Here is a 16,834-nt window from a genome sequence, read left to right on the forward strand (position 1 = left end):
GACTACAGTCCAGACCCATGTCTCCAACCACCCACCCCACACTGCTCCTTGGATCTCCCACAGGCACATTAATGTGACCCATCCAAAACTGAGCTCATCATCCTCTCCCTATCTGCCACTCCTGCAGAACCCCTATCTCCATGAATGGCACAGCCATCTACCAGGCTAGAGACCTAAGAGTCGGCTTTGTATCTCCTTCCCTCTCACTTCCACCTCCTATCATTGAGGGCTACCAGTCCTACCTCCTGAACATCTCTGGACACTCATCTCCTCTACACCAAACTACTATTGCTCTCACCTACACCATTCCTTCCCAGACACCTTTCCTTGGAGGAGTGACCAGAGAAAAACTTCTACAAGTCTGGCCATGCACCCCTAGCGAGGACCTTCCAATGGTCTCCCGCATACTTAGATAAAGTGTAAACTCTTTTGTGGGACAACTAAAGCCCTTGATGATCTGGTCTTCGATTAATTGGGGAGCCTCTTGTCTTGAGCCCCTCATGTCTTCAGAGGCCTGGAGAACTTCTCTACTTGAATACTTGCTTTCTGCTGGAGGTTATGCACGTGGGATCCCACCTGCAGTATGTCACTACCTTACCCTGCACCAAAACAGTGCATGTGAAGACAGGGCTGAAGAGGGTGCATGGGAAAAGCTGGGCTTGAAGGTCAAGGAACCCGGCTCCAGTACTCACTGTGTCCATCTTGGGCAAAACATTTCTGACCTCAGTTGCCCCATCAGTAAAACAGACGCAACCATCCCTCCGCTCCTCAGTTACGTGTTAGGAGACAAAAATATTTGTCTTTGTCACCAGCATGCTATGACTTGGTCTCCACCACTTTTTGCCTAACAAACCAGAACGGTGGGCCCAGACTGGAGTGAGGCCCGAGAAGAGTCCGGGGGCAAAATTTCAGGCAGCACTCACCCACAGGATCCTGCAAGAGGAGGGTCGCCGGGAGAGTGACTGAGCCCCTCAGCAACGCCAAAAGGCCAGCGGCAACGTCGCAGAGACCGCCTACCATCCAGCGCCGGGCCTGTCTTCCCGGGTTTGGCTTAGGGACTAGGCGCTCTTCTATTGGCCGCCGTCCTGTGACGTCACCAGGGCGCGCCCGCTTCTCTGGTGTCTGATCTGGAGGAGACGAGCGGGTTCGCAGGCGCTGCGGTACCCTGTGCCGGCCGCGGTGAGCGGTGCCAAAGGTCCTTGGTACTAGTGCCCAGGTGCCCTCTGGCCTTGGCCTCCGGCCCTCCTAGCCCTTACCCTACAGTACCGGGCGCCCGATAGGACCGGCCGCCACGGTCAGGTAGGTTGGGTCTGGTGCAGGCCTCGCGTGGAGGGCAGGGCTGGACCCAGCTTCCTGGCTGCTTCCTACCACACGGAAGGGGATGGCCCTGTGAGCGCCACTGACTGCAGGGGACAGAGCTGGACATGTAGGGAAACTGAGTGACTAGGATAGGTTCCAGACGAATGGACGGTGGGATGGAATCCCACGTGCAAACTTATGTCTCAGGCTGGGAGGCTTTCCACCTCACGCCACTCATTCAGAGTTGGATTGAGCTCGGCCTGTGCTGTCTATTGGTTACTACAGAGGTAGTGGGCCAGTTTCTGACTGGTACCTTCACACGTGACTTCACCTTTTTAAGTCCCATTGTCCCCTTCTAAGATGGGGCGTTCCACCCGAGGGGATTGCTGTAAGGATGGGATGAGTCTGCACATGACTGTCCCATGGGAAGGGCGCAGTCTGGGGCCTGGGGTTATTCTGAAGCGCAAGTGACCAGCCTTATCCCGCGGCAGCCTCTAGAGGGCGCCCACAGTTTCGCTAGGCGTGGCTGACGGCAGTTAAGGTCTCTGGAGGATCTCTTACTACAGTTTCCTACTTCTCACAACCTGGGCAAAAGGGCTCTTTGTGGTGCAGGTGCTTGTAGAAGACAGCAGGGCAGAGGACTCGAAGCCTCCAGTTTTCTGGTCAAACTTGTGAGCCAAGTTTGATTGATGATTTGAGTTTAATGTCTTTCCCCTTCTAGCTCTGTGTCCCTGAGACCTTGAGCAAATCCTTTAACCTAAGCCTTAATTTTTTCATCTGTAAAATGGGATTAATAGTACCTGCCTTCCATAATTGTTGAGAGAATTAAATGAGACACTGTAGGTAGAGCACTTAACATAAGACCTGGCATTCTGAGACACTGTAGGTAGGGCACTTAACATAAGACCTGGCATTCTGAGACACTGTAGGTAGAGCACTTAACATAAGACCTGGTATTCTGAGACACTGTAGGTAGAGCACTTAACATAAGACCTGGCATTCAGCGGCAGCAGTTACTGTTAGTGTACAGAATGTCTGAGTACACGGACTTTGCCTTGAACAGACTTTTGACAATGGCGTAGTTAGTGCTTGTGTAAGATAGCAGGGCAGAGGACTCAAAGCTCCCAGTTTTCTGGTCAAACTTGTGGGCCAGGACAGTGGTGACCTGCATCTTTAGGTAAATACAGCACATTGAATAATCCAGGGGAGAACCAAGACTCCGGGGCTCAGAGAGCTATCTCCACATTTCTAAGCATAAAAGCCTCTTTTTAAAAACACAAAACCATGCAGGGGAGGGACTACATGGCAAGAAATGGAGGCCAGACTTAGATTAAGAACAAAACAAGAGGCCAGGCGCGGTGGCTCATGCCTTTAATCCTAGCTCTCTGGGAGGCTGAGGCAAGTGCATTGCTTGAGCTAAGGAGTTGGAGACCAGCCTGAGGAAGAGTGAGATCCCATCTCTAAAAAAAATAGCCAGGCTTTGTGGCAGGCACCTGTAGTCCCAATTACCTGGGAAGCCGAGGCAAGAGGATCACTTGAGCCCAGGAGGTTGAGGTTGCTGTGAACTATGATGCCATGGCACTGTACCCAGGGTGACAAAGTGAGACTCTGTCTCCAAAAAAAAAGAACAAAACAGGAGAATGGGGTTTGTCTTTAAGTGGAGCCTTGGTCTCAAAACACGACTTGAGCCCTGTTGATAGTTTCTGCCACATCTCTTGAGGTTGATAATCATTAAGCTTTCCCAAGCAGTGAAAAGTCAAGCCATTGCTTCTATCATTTGTTCATTTCAACAAAGAGTGACCAAGAGCTTTTTGTGTATCAGGCACAGTGCTATGTAGTGAAAGAGTCAGACATGGCCCCTGGACCTAGGCTGGAGACAGCCAACTGATGCCTGTAAGGCATAGACCCTCCTATTTGTAGCCTCTTCCTTCAGGCAGCCTGTGCACTAGCAAGAGATATTAAATAATTACTGTCCAGAGTGGCAGGTGAAAGGCCACTCATAGAAAGCTGGGATAGCCTGGGAGAGGTTCTGACTTGATCATGTGAGCAATGGAAAGCATTTTAAGTAAGAGTAACAGCATTTTTAAAATTGCTTATGGTAGCTGTGAAGCCACTTTCACCAGTGGCCACTTACCCATGTTTGGCTGTCACTCTTAGCTAATTCCTAGCCCCACTCAGCTCATATCACTTCCCCAAGGAACTAGACAAGGGGCAGAGCCCTGATCATCTTCACAGCACAAGTCCCAAGAGCTGACTTTTACATCAGCTGTTAATTCTGTCTACCCTGCAAGGAGGATGTCAGGGCTGAGTTTTTCTGGCCTCCACTGTTTCCCCTATGGCTACAGCAGTGGCAAGCAGTGTAAAAGTTTACACTGTGTTGAAGAGTAACACTTCCTCCAGTGTTGAAGGAACATTGGAATCCCTGAGACAGGCTTAGAACTTGGCATGAAGTAGTCGCTTCTCTATAAATATTTCACCTTATGAAGTAGAGCAGGGTGAAATAACTTACAGGTGTGGACTACTGCCCATGTGGTATGCCAGGAAAGGCTAATGGGGTGAAGGGACTTGGGCTACAGCTTGAGGAATTTCAGAGATCCTGATGATAATTCTGGGATCCTTTTCCCCTGGGTCCTGCTTTTTTCTCTGTAGGCTCTGATGCTGGTCTCTGTTAGAAGGAGGCTGCTCACAGCTCTGCTGCAGGTTCAGAAGTGGCCCTTTCAATCTTCCAGAGATATGAGACTGGTGCAGTTCCAGGCACCCCACCTGGTGGGGCCTCACCTGGGCCTGGAGTTGGGGAATGGTGAAGGGGTCATCAACCTCAATGCCTTTGACTCCACACTCCCCAAGACGATGACGCAGTTCTTGGAGCAGGGAGAGACCACCCTTTCAGTGGCAAGAAGGTAAATCAGCAGGCAGCACAATCCTGCAGTAGCTGCCTTGGGCCCCCTCTCCCTTCTCCTACTCCTGTCCCTGCTCTAGGAAATAGCATCAGCAGGTAGTTCTTTTGTAAGGGAGCAAGGTAACCCCTTTTTCATTTTTCACCCGTTCGGTTAGTGAGCCTTAGAAATCTTATATACCAACATCTTCAACAATTTACAACGGGGAAAAGCTAAGTCCTAGGGAGGGTGATTATCTCAAGGCCACATATTTGATTCTGGAGCCAGAACTCTATCTACTTCCTCTTACTGCCTTCTCTGGGATTAAGTTCCTGCCTGCCTGAGTCTGGGACTAGGGGTCCTAAAAGGCATCTTGGGAACCCAAGAGAAGGATTTAGACTCCCAGCTCCTCAGAGGAGAAAGGACTACAAAGAGGTTTTCCCTAACATTTGGTTCTTGGGTTTTAGCTAAATTAGGTCGGGGTGTCCCGGAAGCTGGAAGCCCTGTGGAATCTAGTTTAAGGAGGTGATGAACAATAATTAAGACCACTTTAAAATATCACTTTCACCTATTAAATTGGAAAAAATACAAATATTTTGCAACTCACAGTATCATTGACAGTATATCCTCATACTGGCATACTCCTCAAAGATTGGGAACAACTTCCATGTGTCATTAGCAAATTAGGTGTATCTCTATAGTGCAGAACTGTGCAGCCATAAAAAAAAAAGAGGAAGCTGTCTATATATTGTTATATTTTGTTATGCAGAGATCTCTAAAATAGGTGTAGATAGCATGTGGTCTTTACGTACAAAAGGGTATGAGGAGAAGAGTATCCACAGAATAGCTGTGTAGAGCTAGGGGGGACATGGTGACCAGAAGGGGTGAAAAAGAACTTTCTATTTATTCCCATTTGTATCTTCTTAGTTCTCTTACATGGACATGAATTACCTAAGGCAGAAAGGAAATCAACAATGGTCTCATATCAAAGGACAATAGCTGGGCTTGTTTTCACCCTGACTCTGATGGGTGATAGATCTAGAAAATATAAAAAAGCAAATCTTGTAGCTGCTGCAGGATCTCCCCAGCCTGCCACAGGATTGCCAACCTGCTCCCAGTGAGCCCCTCTCACCTGCTCTGGTCCCTATAGAGCCCTGGCTGCCCAGTTGCCAGTCCTACCACGGTCAGAGGTGATCTTCCTGGCCCCAGTCACGCGGCCAGACAAGGTGGTGTGTGTGGGCATGAATTATGTGGACCATTGCAAAGAACAGAATGTGCCTGTGCCCAAGGAGCCCATCATCTTCAGCAAGTTCGCCAGCTCCATCGTGGGGCCCTATGATGAGATCGTCCTCCCACCTGAGAGCCAGGTTGGTGCCACCCCCACTGTCCTCTTGAGTCACTAGGGCCCATCACAAGAATGCTCTGAGCTCTCCATTCAGCCTACAGGAGCCACCTCTTGCTTAATAGTGCATTAAACAGGAACTGCAAGGGATTGGTTATACATAGAGTAGTAACACAGTCCTTGGAGACAAAAAAATTAATTTCCATCTTTTCCTGATTACAAAAGTAATATACCTTCATTGAGGGTGGCGGGTTCAAACCTGGCCCCGGCCAAACTGCAACCAAAAAATAGCCGGGCGTTGTGGCGGGCGCCTGTAGTCCCAGCTGCTCGGGAGGCTGAGGCAAGAGAATCGCTTAAGCCCAGGAGTTGGAGGTCGCTGTGCGCTGTGTGAGGCCACGGCACTCTACCGAGGGCCATAAAGTGAGACTCTGTCTCTACAAAAAAAAAAAAAAAGAAAATTAATAAAATACAGATAAACATAAAAAAATTAAAAGTCACCTTTATTTCCACTTCCCAGGGCTTATAATATTAACATTTTGGTATATCTTCTCTTCCTGTATGTATTTTTAATGTGTATATATGTATTACTTACCTTTTACTTAAGACTCCATTATTTTTTCATTCCGTTAAATATTCTAGGGTTACAGTGTAGTTTTCTGTTGTACCAGTGGCCACTGTTTATTCACTAGTCCTTTATTTCTGGATACTTTTTGGCTTTTATAAGTAAATATTGAACATCCTTATGTAGAAAAGTCTTTGCACATCCATTAATACATGATTATTTCTTTTGAATAAACTCTTAGAATTTGAATGGTGTATTATTTTAAAGTATAGGCAGTATTTTGAAAACTTTTGAAAAATTCTGCCAAATTGACCTTAAAAAATTTTGTGAAAGAAAATTTATACCTCCACCAGCAGGGTAAGTACCCTTACTGACACTGCTTAGTTTTTCTCTCAATTTTTTATTTCAGAAATGCCTTGTAACTATAGGAAAATTGAAAATATAGTACAATGAACACTCACATACTCTTAACTGATTTCACTGTTAACATTGTGCTTTCTCTCCTTCTCCCCCTGCCTTTCCCTTTCTTCCTCTCTGTCTCTCTTTTAAAGAGACAAGGTCTCACTCTGTTGCACAGGCTGAACTCCTGGCCTTGCCAGCACTCCTGCCTCAGCCTCCCAAAGTGTAGGCATGATCCATGGCACCCAGCTTTCTCCCACCCTCCACATGTACACTTACACTTTTAGGGGGCAGGCGAGGAGAGAACCTTTGAAAGTAAGTTGTACGGGGCAGATTGCTCACAATGGCTCCCTGTGACCCACAGCCAAACACTATTAACTCCGTCTGGCTCAGCATCTCAGACTGGGGCCCTAAGACAACGGCCAAAGTTCTCCGCACTCCCGCTCAGGCTCTCCCCAAGGCAGTTCAACTGAGTGCCAAGTCCAAAGACACCAAAACAGTTCACAGGGGTGATGATAGGCAGATCCCACCAGCCAGAGATGCCTGGAGTCCTATCTCCCCAGATTCACGGTGCCCAGATGCAAGGAAGCTGTTACTCGGCCGCCATCTTGCTCCGCCTCCACTGAGCTGTATTTTCATTGTTACAAAGGAGTCGCAACCCACAGGTTGAGAACCACTGATCTAGAATATCCTATAAACAAAATTATTACAAATATTGTTCATAATTTTCTAGGATGGTTTAAAATTTTGATAAAAAATGGTTGTTTTATTCTCAAACTTAATATTCTGTAAGTTTAATGTTTTCTAATTCCTTATATTTAAAAAATGCTGATCATTATATAAAGGAAGCAGCAAAAGGAAGAAAAACTCAGGGATTAGGCCAATGGGTGAAGTGTACATTGAATAAGAGCAAATGTACCATATTTTTGGAAAGATAGAATTTTCATTCAGCCAGATTTCTAGATGTGAACATCTGCATTTTATGTCTCAAGTCTTCCAAATGAGAAAGTTAAATGGTGGAAGTCCTTGTAAGAAATAGAAAGTGATGTTAATTCCACTGAAGAGTTAACCACCTTCTCTGTTAACCACCTAGAGAACTCAGTCTCTCTTTCATCTGAGCAGTTTCTCAATTACTCACAAGAAGTTAACCAAAGGTTTAATGAGCAATCTATGGAAAATGTTCCATCATTAGGCTTAGTTTTAGCATATCACCTCTCATCAGCTGAGCTGTAACTCTTGAGAATTCCAAGGTAGGACTTCCTTTGCATTAAAAGTAGCTAAGAGTACTTTTCACATTGAATATTCACAGAACACACTTTTAGAGCAAAGTTTTCCCAAACTTGGCTGATCTAAAACCCATATTCCCAGAGGCCACCCTCACATCTAGTCAATCAGTCTAGAAGTGGAGCCTAAGAACCTGCATTTTAGAATGTTCCCCAGGTAGCCCAGAGACAAAGGAACACAGCAGCATAAGTGAGGCTGCAGACCTCGCCTGGAGGCAGCAGAGGAGCCCCAGGGCAGGTGCGGTGGCTCACACCTGTGAGGAGGCCCCTAAGGCAGGTGCAGTGGCTCACACCTATGATCTTAGCACCTTGACAAGATCAGCCTGGGTGAAGAAAGATTCCATCTATACAAAACGCAGAAAACAAGCCACAGAACCCCCACCGACAGCCTTAAATGCGAGCTGTCTCCCATCTTCAGAGCTATCAGGAAACGGACTCATTTTTAATCTGCAGCCTTTAGTCTCTCCTCAAAACTTTCCTCTCAAGCAGCTTTCCCAAATAAATCCTGATGCCAAGCTTTTCACATCGAGCAACTGGAAACTGAACCTGAATTACTTGGCTCCAGCTGATGATTGTGTCTGAGTACCTTGTTTCCCTAGGTTGCATGGCCCACATAAACTACCTGACTTCTGAGGCTCCCTCTCCTTAGCCCTAGATACAAAAAAAACCAACTGTTTTTGGCATATAATTGAGCAGATATCTTTAAATTCAGTAGGATCTACGTTCAACTGGCTGTCCCTGCAACCTGTTCTTCATACTGTACTTTACACACAGGAAATAGCATCACTTTCTCCTCTGTAGCTCCAGCCAGAAACCTGGGCATACATCCTCCTTGTTTGCCTCTCCCTCCCTGTTATCCAATGAATCCAATCTCCAAGCTCGCCGTTTCTACCTTCTAATGCAGTGCTTCTCAACATGTGGCGTCCCGACCAGCAGCAGGGGCATCACCTGAGAACTTTATTAGAAATGCAAATACTCCGGCCCCAAAGCAGACCTGAATTCTAAACTCTGGGGTTGTGGCCCAGGAATTTGTGTTATAACAAGTCCTTCAGAGCATGAGTAAGGAAGGATACTAATCTGCCCTTTTTTCATCCCAAATTTATTTCCCAAAGACAGGTCTAATTAATTAATTATTATGGTAGTATGAGAAGAACATTAAGATGTACAATTTGATAAAGGAAAAGCTGAATTTTTTGTACAAGTGCAACTCCCTGGATATTTTGAAGTCTTTTGAAAGTCTTTTGAAAGGAAAAAAACAAATTATGTAGCTACATGTTATATTAAAAAAAAAAAAAGAAAAAGAAAAAAAAAGTAAGTTGTAGACATTAAGACAATTCACTCATAAAACTTAAATATGCATCTGCTAAGAATAAGGACAATGGCCTGCATGACAATAATACCATTATCACAATTAAGAAAATAAACATGAATAATTTCTAATGTATAGTCCAATTAACCCAATTCCCAGTCAGGAATACTTCCAATTACCCCTAAGATGACTTTTTAAATTTGGTAGCTTTTTAAAAAAATTATTTGTTGATCTAGGATCAACCAAAGCCACATATATTTAGTTATGGAGTTCCACAGACTTTTTCTTAAAGAGCCAGTTAGTAAATACTAGGCAAAAACAGGTTTTCCAATGCCTGTTCTCAAACAATTCCCCTGCCTTTTTCTTTTTTTTTCCAGATTATTTCTAGTTTATTTTTTTCCTTTTATTAAGTCATATGCATAAGGATCATGAATACATTTATGCATTTGAGCCCTGCCTTTTTCTTACAGAATACAGTCAAGTTGTCCATGGCATGTCCTATACTCTGGATTTGTCTGGTTGTTTCTTCATGATTAGATTCAGCTTAAGCATTTTTGTCAAGAGATCTACACAGGAGATGTACACTTCCCATTGCACCCCACTGAGCGGCTTATGTCCGGGTTTGACCACCTGGTTTACTTGATGTACACTAAATGTCTCCATTGTGGAGATGTATTTCCATTGTTGTTATTAATAACCTTTCTATGGGTAGTAGTTTGAGACCATATGATCATCTTATTACCCTATGGCTCCTCATCCAGGGTCCCGTGGTCATCCTTACCTGAATCCCATTATTTCACTGGGGATTGGAGAGAGATGATTTTTCTATAATACCTTCTATTTTTATTAGCTGGCATGCTTCTATGAAGAGATGCCTCCCTCCCATTTTTACTCCCGTGCCTTTAGTATTACTGTGAATTCTTAGATTTTTTTTATTCTGTTGGTCGTAATCCATCATTTACCTTCTTTTTGCTACTCAGATGACCTCAATTTGGCCAGTGAAGGGCCTTCAAGTTGGTTCCCATCCCCATCCCTTTGAGCACTTCCTTGCTTTCTGGACAAGATATCTAGGCTCGTCTTGTACTCTGTGTCTTGGACCTGGAATGAGCCCTTTTCTCAGGGAATCCAGTTCTTTTGAGTGGTGAATGGTATTAGAGACCAACATCTAGATGCCAGGTGTACTTACACTAACTCTGGTTAGGAGCAGTAAATATTTTACAGTTGCATTTTGCTGATTATAGGAGAAGCTGAGCATTCTTTCATGTTTTTGTGGCCAGGTATATTTCCTCTTTTTTGTGTGAATTGCTTATTCAAGCCCTTTGCTCATGTTGATTTTGGGATGTTGATCTTTTCTTTGTCATTAAAATGAGTTTACACTGAGGCACTTAGAATAGTACCTGGCACATTGTAAGGCTGTATACTGCTAGCTGTTATTTCTCAGTATTCATCTTTTGTGGCAAGTATCCAGAGTGACTTTTATTTTTATTTATTTATTTGTTTTTGAGCCAGAGTCTCACTGTGTCACCCTCAGTAGAGTGCTGTGACGTCACAGCTCACAGCAACCTCAAACTCTTGGGCTTACGTGATTCTCTTGCCTCAGCCTCCCAAGTAGCTGGGACTACAGGCGCCTGCCACAATGCCTGGCTATTTTTTTGTTGCGGTTGTTTAGCTGACCTGGGCCAGGTTCAAACCCGGCACCCTCAGTGTATGTGGCTGGTGCTGTAACCACCATCCTATGGACACTGAGCCTCCAGAGTGACTTTTAAACTCAGTCCCCTAGATAGGTGTTTATTTTCTGCAGTCACAGTGTGGGAACTGTGCCTGCATCCAATGATGTTGCCTCCCACTGCCTAAAATCTACATGTCTACAAGTTGTGCCTCCCACCATTTGCTTCCTCTGGTTTGTGGTGATTGCAAATGTGGGCGGCACCTGAGCCCTGCTGTATGAGGCCCAGGCCCTGAGCTACAGTGTACAGCCTCTCAGCACAGGAATGGGCCCCTGAGCCACTGCAGCTCACTGCTCTTCTCCTACCCTACAGGAGGTGGACTGGGAGGTGGAGCTGGCTGTGGTCATTGGGAAGAAGGGCAAATACATCAAGGTAAGGTGGGAGGGGTGGGTTCCCAGGCCTGAGTGGAGCAGAGGCTTCAGCTCCTGCTTCTCCTAGTGCTGACCTTGTCTCCAGCACAGGGCTATCAGTTGTCCTGGCACTGGGAAGTGGTCAGCCTACCTGCTCCCTGATGCTGCCTTGCCCCTCGCCCACCACCTTTGGCTATCTCTGGCTACTAATGTGGAATAAAGGCTTTGAGATCCTTTGTCATAGAGGTCGATGCCTGTGATCTAATTTCCTACATGGCCAAATCCCCTGCCCTCATAGGCCACAGATGCTATGGCTCATGTGGCTGGCTTCACTGTGGCTCATGATGTGAGTGCTCGTGACTGGCAAATGAGACGCAATGGGAAGCAGTGGCTGCTGGGAAAAACCTTCGACACCTTCTGCCCGCTGGGCCCTGCCTTGGTGACCAAGGACAGTGTAACAGGTAGGTCCCTGGTCTTTGCCACACACACCAGCCCTTACACGAGTAAGCAGCACCCCAGCAGTGCAGGTGCAGGTATACATGGAGCTCACCTGCCCTGGCTGCCCTCTTACTGCTGACTCCATAGTGGGCAAGTCTCTCAGCCTCAGGCATCATCCCCACACCCCCTACAAGGAGCACAATGGCAGAGGATGTGAAAGTGAATCAGAACACCAATGAACTTATGGTTGGGTCAGGCTTCCTCTAGCTGCCACTTTATGGAACAGTCTTTAAGTTGGAGGGAGGCAAAGCTGGCCCTGAGCATTGTGGAGAATGGCTGTCACAGGCCTGGGTATTTTCCACAATAAGGGAGATGAGGGCGGCACCTGTGGCTCAGTGAGCAGGGCGCCGGCCCCATATACCGATGGTGGTGGGTTCAAACCCAGCCCCAGCCAAACTGCAACAACAACAACAAAAAAAGTAGCTGGGCGTTGTGGCGGGCGCCTATAGTCCCAGCTACTGGGGAGGCTGAGGCAAGAGAATCGCCTAAACCTAGGAGTTGGAGGTTGCTGTGAGCTGTAAAAATAAATAAATAAATAAAAATAAGGGAGATGAGAGCAATGGGACTTCACCCAGCCACTGTGTAAACAGAAAAGCTCCAAATGCAGCAAAGACAGTGAGTACCAGGAGGAAAGTGGCTAAGAGCAGAGCACAGCCACCCATAGCACTGGGAAGATGTCCACGAGTGAGCCACACTGAGGGCCCCAGTGCTTCGCAGCAGAGTCCTCTGAAGTCAAATTGTGTTCCAGTTGTTCTACCAGGTGTGGAACACAAAGCCTGCCACCGGGAAAGTTAAACTTGCTAGTTAGCCAGAACACTCTGATGGACATTGCTTGTGCTGTCACCCTGATGCTTTATAGACCCTGAGTCATTTTTGTATCTACAGGTGTCAGCCTCTGCTGTAGACATACATCTGGGGTTTTTTGTTTTTGTTTTTCAAAGCAAAAACAGTAGCCATTTTTCTCTTCCCCCTTTAGAGCTGGGGCATCTCAACTTATCCATGTGACTGTTACCTGGTACTCTGCTGGTGCTGGGGATGCAGGAAGGCAAATATTTATACAGAAAGTTCCAGGGTAGAGCGTGGAGTCACCATGGGCACAAAGCCCTTTTATCTGGCAAATCAAGAAGCCTCTTATAGTTTTGTTTTAGTAAATATGGGGAGGAGTGTGAGAGGAAGAAAAGGGGTAACCTCAAGGTATTTTTTATTTCAGATCCACACAACTTAAAGATTTGCTGCCGAGTGAATGGAGAGGTGGTCCAGAGCAGCAACACCAACCAGATGGTGTTTAAGACCGAAGAACTGATAGCCTGGGTCTCCCAGTAAGTGGGACAGAGCTGCCTTGGCCAGCCCTGCCCCACCCTCCCACATTCCTGGAGGATGAGCTGAGCCTGCCACTCCTGGTTGTGGCCCCTGGTCTTACCAGGTCCTTTTGCTTTGCCCCAGGTTTGTCACTTTATACCCAGGGGACGTAATCCTGACTGGGACCCCCCCAGGTGTTGGTGTATTCAGGAAGCCTCCTGTCTTTCTCAAGGTAGGTTAACTAAAAGAAATGGGTGCAAGGACCCCCTAAGACCTTGGAGACTTGAAAATTCAGGTCTGTGTTTGTACGTGTGTTGGGCTAAAGGGCTGAAACCCTCATGGCCTGCTCTGTTACAGAAGGGAGATGAAGTCCAGTGTGAGATCGAAGAACTAGGTGTCATTGTCAACAAGGTGGTGTGATGGCTCCTGCACAGGCCCTGGACTTAGGACAAAAAGGGGGCATCTATTCCCACTCAGCCCAGCACAGGGAAAGGCCCGATGCCAGATGTGGGCAGGTGCTGGCCCTTCAAGTCTCATCTAGGCAGAAAGGGAAAAAAGTTCAATAAACTTGTTAAACCAGAGCAGTAGCTTGACTTCTGTTATTGTTCATTGTCTTTTAGGGTTGGCTTCAGGGATGAGATGGGTCACTTTCTGGGGCTGGAGGAGAGAATACACACACACACCAAAAAAACACTGATGGGCTTGGAAAAGATGACTCATCCAGTCCCCTTATTTATCACACAACGAAGAATGCAAGAGACAGCAAGGGAAAGTCAATTTTCAAAGACTTTATAGTCCAGCTAAGGGTCTGCAGTCTCCTCTCAGTCTTCTGGCTGTAGGACACAGCCACATTCTGGGGCTAAGGAGGCCCCACATTCTGGGGCTAAGGAGCATAGGTTACACCTTAGAGTTCTAGCTGCATATGAACTGCCGGATGAACTGTTCCAGCTTGTCCTGATTGTCCCGGTTAGCAAAAGTAGGGGACAGGTGGAGCCTGGGGCCTGCAGGGCTGGGTGTCTGCTGCAAAACCTAGGCCATGGAGATGAGCTATGAGTGCCCTCAGCTCAAGGATTGTGCTCATAGCCCAGAGGGTCAAGCTGGAAACCTCCCTTAGGTCTCAGTATGCATGCAAATGCAGCCTCGTCTCAAACCACCCCTGATACCTCATACCTGGGAGAAAACAAGGCAGTTATTTAGAAGACTAAAAGGGGCAAGAAAAGTATCCAGCCTTCTCCAACCCACACCTGGGAGATAGCAGGCAAGTCCTAGGGTCTTAGTGAGGCATCATCAGGGCCAGTCCCGTGGGGTGGTAGGGACTTAGCTGGGCTTCCCTGGGCAGCTCTATCAGGAGGTAGGAAGGGGGACAGGAGGATGGTGACACTGGCTTTTCTCACCCCTAGGTCTCTGAAGGTCCAGATAGCACTGATGGCAAGTTTTGGGTCCACACACTCTGGAAAGGAGAAAGAAGTCAAGGTTCTAGGGAGCAAGGGCAAGGAGCCACTGAGTACACGCTTCTCTCTTCCTCTTTTTTGGAGAAGGAACCCAGGGATAGGGCTCAAGACTGAAGGGAAGACCCTCTCCACGCTGCAGCCATTCTTCCTGAAGTTGGGCTGTAACTGGCCAGCAGGGGGCAGCAGCCATCAGTAAAACCCACCCATCTCCAAGAGCCTGGCTTGGCTGCTCAGTACTCACCAAAGATACCTTCTTCCTGGGCAGTAGCCTGCAAGAACTGGAACAGCTGCTCTCTGTAGCCTGACTCTGCAGGGGAGAGAAGACCTACACCCAGGGCCCTTCTCAGGCAGAGCCTGACCTGAGGACTGCAAAGGAAGGGAGGGCCTCACCAGTATCTGGCAGCTGGCCCTGGTGGAGGAAGGAGGCGGCCTGTGCAAAGGCCTTGAGCAGCGGGCTGAGCAGGCGGCAGAGGAAGAGGAAGAAGTCCGGGCAGCGCGACTGCTGGCTGAGCTGGAGGGGGCAGGCCAGGGTGAGGACAGCTCCCCAGTGCCCTCCCTACAGCCTCCCTCTTGGGGTACCTTCTCCCAACACACCCTGAAGTACCGGCCCTCAGCCTCCTCGAAGTCATCACTGTCACTATCAGTAAAGTCCCCACTTGGTTTCCACAGCAGCTTTGCACTCAAACGCTGTCGCCCTGTGTCACAGGCTGGCTGGGAGCCTGGGGTCTGGGGGTCAGTAGAGCCACTGGTTCCTGACAAGCTGGCCAGGGATCAACCCTCACCCCCAGACCAGGTATAGAAGGGCAAAACCAGTAAGAGCAGACCTCCTAGGTCACACAAGAGAATGCCAAGATCCATGCCAGGGAATAGCACCTGCTGGGCCAACTCTCAGGGTGAGAGTTGAGCACCCACCCTCAAGGACAAGAAATGTGGGGGCAGGAATGATGAGAGCAGAGAACCTTACAGGTACAGGTAGCCAATCCTGTTCTGGGGAGATAAGTATGGGCCAAGGGCAGATGTGGTCATATCCTGAAATCCTGAGGCAGAGAGCTTTGACCTAGGCTTCCCTGCCACTGGGCCAGGGAGCTGCCCATCCTCACAGCACACACAGGGAAGAGGACACTAGAGCAGCTGGCATGCAGGGCAGGGGGCTGGAAAAGGTAAGTTCCTAGGTAGGGGCTTTTTTCTACCTGCCCTGCCTACCTCCTCAGCAACCAGGAGCCCACACTGGATGAGACGGTCCAGCACCTCCTGACAGTAGCAATAGGAAGACTGACAGGGCTGGGGAGAAAGAGGCACTAGTGTGCCCTCAGGAGAGCCAGGCACATGGGCAAAGGCCTGGCCAGAGGCAGGGAAAGGCCAGACCTACCACCTCCTGGCCCCAAGAGAAGAAGGAAGATCCTGGGCCATGTGGGCTGTGGGGGAGGCCTGACCTGCAGCAGCAGCAGGTCCTGTGGCAGCAAATGTAGTAGCAGCAGGATCTGGCGGTACAGCTCATTCTGGCTCAGCAGCTCTATGCCCTGCAGCTCCCAAGGCCCCTCGGGTGGCACTCTGCCTGCCAGCAGCGCCCGCACAGCACAGGCTGGGGTCAAAGGGAGTTGGGCATGAAAAAAGAGCTATTCCACTTGCCCCTATGCACACATCCCACCCAACCTGAGCCCTTGGGACTCACCACCCACAGCCTCACTTAGGAAGGCAGGCAGCAGCTCAGCACTCAGGCGTGCCAGGTGTGTGAGGCCTGGGCCAGGCCGTGGCACCACCAGCAAGTCCCCTTGATGGACACGCAGCAAGGCCACATGTGCTCGCAGCAGGATCAGCGTGTGTTGCACCAGACACCGCAGCTGTCCTGAGAAGCCCACATCAAAGCCACGCAGCAGAGTCTCCTCTGTCAGCCAGGAGAACTCCCCTAAGAGCTTCGACAGGAATACACCCTGCGTGGGCAGAGCAGGGCTGAGCACGAGGGCAGCAACCCCTCACCCAGGTCCCCACCACACCATGTCCTACCTTCTGGTGTTTGAACAGCAGCAGTGTTGCCATGATGGCTGTGCTCATCACCGCTGAGCTGGCCACGCTGGCTGCAGTGTGAGTGGGGGAATGCTAGTCAGGGGTTGAGACCCAGAAGACAGGTTCCTCCATCATCTGGTAGGTCTTCCCAACCACAAAGCACCAACTCCACCCCAGGGAGGGAGAAAGCAGCCCCAGAAAAGTAGAATTTATCACATACATGCTGAGAGCTGGGTCACAAGCTTGGGGACCTTCCTTAGATCTCTTAGAGATCTGCCCACAAACCCACAACCTCCACCACAAGAGGGGAGATACTGAGAATCCTATAAGCCCTCTCTGCAGCACTGTTAGGCCCCTGGCATCCATGACTCCATTTGGTTAACTGCATCCCAACTCTCAGCTACGGAGTGGGGGAGCCTGTATACAGTATACCCA

General features: G+C 48.4%; 2 protein-coding genes across 9 annotated transcripts in view; one reads left to right on the forward strand and one right to left on the reverse strand.

Moving 5' to 3' along the window:
* Positions 1-1,131: 1,131 nt before the first annotated feature.
* LOC128584962 (fumarylacetoacetate hydrolase domain-containing protein 2A) lies at positions 1,132-13,529 on the forward strand. The gene is made up of 8 exons (XM_053590201.1): positions 1,132-1,299; positions 3,949-4,199; positions 5,326-5,542; positions 11,110-11,169; positions 11,446-11,608; positions 12,856-12,964; positions 13,089-13,176; positions 13,302-13,529. Exons 2-8 carry the CDS (start codon positions 3,955-3,957, stop codon positions 13,362-13,364), a joined length of 945 nt encoding a protein of 314 aa, XP_053446176.1. The 5' UTR covers positions 1,132-1,299; positions 3,949-3,954; the 3' UTR covers positions 13,365-13,529.
* A 108-nt stretch (positions 13,530-13,637) lies between these two features.
* Positions 13,638-16,834, reverse strand: part of GPAT2 (glycerol-3-phosphate acyltransferase 2, mitochondrial) — a 75,283-nt gene continuing 72,086 nt past the window's right edge. For 5 of the 8 annotated variants that reach the window (XM_053590204.1, XM_053590205.1, XM_053590206.1 and 2 more), the window contains 9 exons: positions 16,400-16,470; positions 16,068-16,326; positions 15,829-15,977; positions 15,599-15,676; positions 14,990-15,121; positions 14,786-14,906; positions 14,637-14,702; positions 14,339-14,394; positions 13,638-13,973 (listed from right to left, as the gene is read on the reverse strand). In XM_053590204.1, coding sequence (XP_053446179.1) covers positions 13,857-13,973; positions 14,339-14,394; positions 14,637-14,702; positions 14,786-14,906; positions 14,990-15,121; positions 15,599-15,676; positions 15,829-15,977; positions 16,068-16,326; positions 16,400-16,470 — 1,049 coding nt within the window. In that variant the 3' untranslated portion in view covers positions 13,638-13,856. The remainder of the gene's footprint in view (positions 13,974-14,338; positions 14,395-14,636; positions 14,703-14,785; positions 14,907-14,989; positions 15,122-15,598; positions 15,677-15,828; positions 15,978-16,067; positions 16,327-16,399; positions 16,471-16,834) is intronic. The other 3 variants (XM_053590207.1, XM_053590210.1, XM_053590209.1) reach the window with 3 other exon arrangements.

The sequence above is a fragment of the Nycticebus coucang genome, chromosome 4, assembly GCF_027406575.1.
Source record: "Nycticebus coucang isolate mNycCou1 chromosome 4, mNycCou1.pri, whole genome shotgun sequence".
Classification (NCBI taxonomy): domain Eukaryota; kingdom Metazoa; phylum Chordata; class Mammalia; order Primates; family Lorisidae; genus Nycticebus; species Nycticebus coucang.